Below are 6000 nucleotides of genomic sequence, written 5' to 3'. Positions count from 1 at the left end.
CAGCCGCAGAGCCAGGGGCAGCCGCAGAGCCAGGGGCAGCTCCAGACCCAGGGGCAGCTCCAGACCCAGGGGCAGCCGCAGAGCCAGGGGCAGCCGCAGAGCCGGGGCAGCTCCAGAGCCGGAGCAGCTCCAGAGCCGGGGCAGCTCCAGAGCCAGGGGCAGCTGCAGAGCCAAGGGCAGCTCCAGACCCAGGGGCAGCCGCAGACCCAGGGGCAGCTCCAGACCCGGGGACAGCCGCAGAGCCAGGGGCAGCTCCAGAGCCGGGTGCAGCTCCAGACCCAGGGGCATCTCCAGACCCAGGGGCAGCCGCAGAGCCAGGGGCAGCCGCAGACCCAGGGGCAGCTCCAGAGCCAGGGGCAGCCGCAGACCCAGGGGCAGCCGCAGAGCCAGGGGCAGCTCCAGAGCCAAGGGCAGCTCCAGACCCAGGAGCAGCTCCAGACCCGGGGACAGCCGCAGAGCCAGGGGCAGTCGCAGAGCCAGGGGCAGTCGCAGAGCCAGGGGCAGCACCAGACCCAGGGGCAGCTCCAGACCCAGGAGCAGCTCCAGACCCGGGGACAGCCGCAGAGCCAGGGGCAGCCGCAGAGCCGGGGGCAGCCCGGGGCCGGGAGGGGCCGCGGGCTCCGGCGCGGCGGGGCCGGGCGCTGCGGTGGCGAGCGGCGCGGGTGCCATGGCATGCTGCGGTCCCGCCGCCGCTGCACATGCTCAGCAGAGAGCCGGGCGGCTCAGCCCCAGCCCCGGCGCTGCTGCCGCTGCTGCGGGGAGCCCTGCGCGCCTCGCCGCGGCTCCGGGGGCGCGGGGGGCGGCCGTGCCCCGGCTCGGCGCATGGGGCTCGGCGCTCCCCGCGGCACGCTCGCCGGCCGGGGCTGCTCCAATATGTGCTGGGACCTCTGGAGCTGTCAGCGGGCAGACAAGGACACGGGCAGCGGATTTTCGTGGCTGTACTAATGAAAGGGTTCAAGCTCGCCTGGTAAGCGCGGGGTGGGGGGGATGCTGCGGCTCCCCTCCCTCCCCGAAATGGGGAAAAAGGGATGCGCTCCGCCAAGTTGCCGGCGCGGCCGCTGCGGCATCGCCGGGGGGATCTGGGTGCGGGGAGGGAGGGAGGCACCGGGAGAGGCTCCGGCGGTGCATGCGGCGCTGGGCCGCTGCTGTCCGGGCAGCTCCGCAGCCGCGCTGCGATGCGCGGAGCGCTCCGGCCGCATCCCTGCTCCGCTGCCGGGCTCTGCCTGAGCCGCATCCCCCGCGCTCGGGGTGCCTGGGCACGCAGGAAAACAAACACGGGCAGTTCTGGCCGGAGAAAGGTGGGGGGATAAAAAAGTGTTTTGGATGCTGCGTGCGTGGAATGGCTCCTGCTCGGCTTGTCCTTTAAACAGCGGCTTTTGGGGATGCTCCTCACTGGCGTGGTGCTGTAAGGACACAGACGGCAGAGTTCCAGGGAGCCCAGAGCTGCCAGCGAGGTACCCGAGTGTTCGGTAATTCTTTCATCGTCCCTGGATGTTTTGGGGGGAAACTCTCCAGGTTTGGCTAAGTGGGCAGTGAAAGAAAACATTGTGTGGGTGAAAGGCAATTGACAAAGCTCTGTGTGTGTGTGTGTGCCTGAAATGTTCCCGCGTAAGTATTTTGTTGGTCAAGTTTGTATTTTACAGGGTTAGTTAAATATATATGTAATACCTATGTAATAGAGGATACAATTTTAAATCTATATATAAAATATAAACTTGACCATCAAAGGCTTACATAGAATTCCGAGTATATCAAAACTATTTAAAATTTCTAATATGTCAAAACCACTTAGTTGGAATAAATAGGCTTTGAATTATGATGATGAAATTGATTTAGCCAGAACTTTATCAGATGGGAACGGTTCCACAGTTAACAGTGGAATGTGACTTCGTAATTTGGGTTGAATTGGATGACAAGGGCAATGCGAAGGCCTGTTTCTTTTCCTTAATCCTTTTTTTTTTTTTCTCCTGTAATGAAAAAGGAAGTAATCATAGACATAACAGCCTCCTTCTCAAGTGCGCTAGTTTGCATCAGGATGAATGTGGTGCTTTGAGATCCTCGCCTGTAAAGTGTGAGAAAACAGCAAAGTTATTTTGCATTTGTTATTTTACTTATTGTTGCTATTTTAATTTTATCTTCTTTTTTTCTGTGTAAAAAATAAAAGCACTACAGTATAGCACTAGGAAGCATCTTGTACTGGGCCCCAAGGGACAGACCCGAGCCAGGGATGACTCAATAGGTCATCTCTTTTTCTAATTTCTCTAATTCTGTCTTTTATTTAATTACTCTGAGAGCCTTTGAATTTTCCCTGTGTGTACATGGCTGTGTGTCACACAGGCTGTACAAATGATACAGATATTAGCATTTGAAAATATTATACTATTTAATTTTTTTTTTTACTTAAAAAAAAAAAGAAAGCCTCTCTCTCGCAGTGATCTGCTGCCTTGTGTGCTGAGGAGTTGCATAATGGCTCAGTGGAGTAGCAGGAGAGCAAAGCATGTGCTGGAAATGCTGGGAATGCTGGGATGGAGCAGCTCTGCAGTGACATGGCCCCTGCTGCATCCCAAACCCGGCCGGGAGATCGCTGCGTGCCGGGGCTGGGCAGCTCTGACCTTCCCTGCTCCTCCCAGTTTATCCCAGTTCATCCCAGTTTGTGCCGGCTCGCCATGCTGGAGCATCCCGGTGTTGGGGCTGGGCAGCTCTGACCTTCCCTGCTCCTCCCAGTTTATCCCAGTTCATCCCAGTTTGTGCCGGCTCGCCATGCTGGAGCATCCCGGTGTTGGGGCTGGGCAGCTGTGACGTTCCCTGCTCCTCCCAGTTTATCCCAGTTCATCCCAGTTTATGCCGGCTCGCCATGCCGGAGCATCCCGGTGTTGGGGCTGGGCAGCTGTGACGTTCCCTGCTCGTCCCAGTTTATCCCAGTTCATCCCAGTTTGTGCCGGCTCGCCATGCTGGAGCATCCCGGTGCCTGTGCGGGAGGAGCGGGGAGGCTGGAGGGGGTTCCTGGGGACATAAGCAGATTACAGCGCTGGGGGAAGTGCTGGCTGGGCTTCAGCAGGTGACGCTCTTCCCTCTCTGATCCTCGGCCTCCCGGGGGCTCTGGGAACAAAAAATCCCATAAAGTTCCCCATAAAAATGCCAATCAGTTCCCCTGGAATCATTCGATAAGTGCAACCCAAGCTCTGCCTCTTCAGCATCCCCCTTCATCCCAGTCCCAAAATCAAATATTCTGATTGCTTCCCTTATTTAATTATACAGCATTCTGGATCTCTGCAGCTGTCACTCTGTTCCCCCTAGATTATTTTGCTTATTTGGTTGTGCTTCAATATGCAGCACAGGAGGGTGAGTTAGGGATGTTATTTCAAGTCCTGCTTTGCCCAAATCTGTGTGTTTGTCCCTGCTGGATGGATGGGAGGAGCACAGATTTAAGGACAGAAAGAATGCAGGGCTCTCTGAGCCTGCTTGGGGTATTTAATGGGGGCTGGACATCCTTCATGCAAAATGAGCTTATAGGGTTAATGTTTGTATAAAGAAAAAACATCCAGTGCGAGGCCTGCAAACAAATCCTCTGGTCCTTGGTGCAGGAGCAGCACTGCTGGGGTTAACCCAGATTTCCTCCCAGAGCCATGCTCAGAGAGACACATGATTTCTGTCTGTACCAGGGAGGGACAGAAAGCTGTCAGCAGCAGCAGCCTGCTCTGACCCTTAGGAACTGGACCTTTCCCAGTTTTCAGTTTTCCCTGTCTGAAAACCTTTCCTGTTTTTCAGACCCCACGTCCATCCCGTGCTGTGTGACGACACCAAATCGCAGTGTGTGACATCAGGGAACCTCTGAGCCTGGCCTGGCTCAGGCTAGCGTGCTGCTCCCTCACGCCATGCCCTGCATTCTTGCAGCACCCACCTCACCCTGCCCAAAATGATCTCATCCCCAGGTGGCTGGTGCTCCTGGGGACAGCCAGAGGGGCTGGGTGACACCGGTGTGGCAGTGAAGGACAGGCTGTCCCTCACACTGCTCCAGCACAGCAGTGGTGCTGCAGCCCCCGAGGGTGCTGGCAGGACAGATGACACCAGCGATTTGCCTCATCACAGCCTGGTGACTTGGTTTAATTGGTCATTTTCGTGTTTTAATGCTCTCTCCGTCTTTATATTGTGACCTGGTGTTGTGAGAGCTTTTGCCTCCAGGCTGACATCAGTGTTATCTCACAGCTCCTCAGGGACTCTAATCAGCCAGGCCTCCAGCTTTAAATCTCTAAATCTCAGAAAGCCAAAAACCACAGCAGCCTTTCCCTCCCCTTCCATCTCAGCCTCTGCTGCCTGCCCTGCTCTTCCTTCTTAGGAGTTTTGGGGAGCTCCAGCAGAGATGGAAACTAATTTAGATCTTTGATGAAAAATGGAAATCTAATGCCAGAAGAGCATTGCAGGGACAAAAACAAGCTGGTAGCTGAACTTGATGTCCCATAAATGGGAGCAGAGTAAAAGTCTGCTCATCTGATTTTCCTTCTTTTGTGGTTCCTTCTGTATTGCTTGTGCTGCTGTGTTGGTTGGAATAGTTCTGAGCTGCAGAACCTGTGATCTGGAACCTACAGAGAAAAGAAGGGCCAAAGGCTCCACTAAAAATAAATCTGTAATTCATTTTTCTGCTAGTGCCTGTGGGTGAGGAAAAAAAAAAAAACCACAAAAAACTCTCAATGTTCCAACACCCTACTTATCTGAGGGAAGGATCTATTATGTAGTTGTGGGGGTGGGATGGGAACTAGGTAGGGTTGCAGAACAGCAGAGCTAAAATTAGAAGTTGTTTGATGTCAGGGAGCAGTGAAGATTGACTTCAGGCAGTTTCACTTCTGCATTCTGGAGGCTGCAGGGACCCTTTGTGCCTCCACCAGGCTGGCCCTGCCCTTCCCTGGCTCTGGAAATCGATGTCTCAGGCTGTGGAAGAGGGGAAGGAGGGGTTCCTGAGCTGTCCCACCCCGCTCTGCTCTTTGCCGCTTCTTTGAGATGTAAAATAACAGGTTGGTGAGACAGGGACAGGAGGGATGGCTCTGTCCTCACTTCCAGGCATCGCTGTGACACACAGGGGTGACAAACGTGGGTGTTTGGGATTCGTGGCTCCGTGATTACCCAGGAAATGATGAAGCTGCTTAAATCACTTCCAACTGCATGGTGAAGCTGCAAAGCCTTAAAGAACGTCTGCGTGCAGCGACGATGAACTTCATCCTGTGGTACTGCAAATGATCCCGAATGAAATTGGATTTCCAAATCAATTCTTCCTCAATTTTTGGAGAAGATTCACAAAATAGTTCTGTTAAAGTTACGTAATTGTGCTGCTGTGCCCATTGTGCTGTTCGACCTTCACATTACAGGTTCAAATGTTGCATTTTCCATCTTTCCTGTCTTCATTGATTCTTCTGCACCTACATCTTCTTTTATTCAGGGGGAAGAAATAGGTGCTGATAATCCCCGGCTAAAAACCACCAGGGCTGACCCACATACATATAAAATATGGTATTTGGGAAAGGAGAGGCCTTAGCTCCTTATGAATTCTGCAAATGGAGCTGAGGAATCACAATGTTCCTGTTGGCTGGTGCTGCGGCAGGAAGAGCAAACCTCATTAACGGGTCTCTCATCTTCCCCTGCATCCAGAACATTCTGACCTGGCCATACGTCCTGAATGTTCTGGCTGTCCATAAAGTAAGGTTTTTATCCTTTTCCAGCAAGAAGATGTCGTGCCAGGTGCCTGGAGGAACAGCTTGGAGCAGCCTTGGCAGGTTTATTCTGTAGATGGCTCTGTGAAGTCACTGAGGGGTAATTAGCAGGTTTTGTGCTCATTTCTCTGGCCTTGGTGTTATTTTTTCTGTCCTTTTCCACAGTGGGAAGCCCTAGGAAGCAGTGAGTAGCCTAATCCGAGTGCAATAAAGCCAAGGAAAAGCTTTGCACACAATTCCCTTGGCCAGGCTGTGCTCGTGGGCACCAAGGGAGGCAGAAATAGAAGCAGCATCAGCC

General features: G+C 53.7%; 1 protein-coding gene across 1 annotated transcript in view; it reads left to right on the top strand.

The window, feature by feature from the left end:
- Positions 1-783: 783 nt before the first annotated feature.
- Positions 784-6000, top strand: part of GRAMD1B (GRAM domain containing 1B) — a 73224-nt gene continuing 68007 nt past the window's right edge. The window contains exon 1 of the mRNA XM_077788000.1: positions 784-967. Within this exon, the coding sequence (XP_077644126.1) occupies positions 945-967 (23 nt within the window). The 5' untranslated portion in view covers positions 784-944. The remainder of the gene's footprint in view (positions 968-6000) is intronic.

The sequence above is a fragment of the Lonchura striata genome, chromosome 23, assembly GCF_046129695.1.
Source record: "Lonchura striata isolate bLonStr1 chromosome 23, bLonStr1.mat, whole genome shotgun sequence".
Lineage (NCBI taxonomy): Eukaryota > Metazoa > Chordata > Aves > Passeriformes > Estrildidae > Lonchura > Lonchura striata.
Note: the sequence above shows the minus strand (reverse complement) of the source record. Positions and strands in the feature narration are given on the sequence as shown.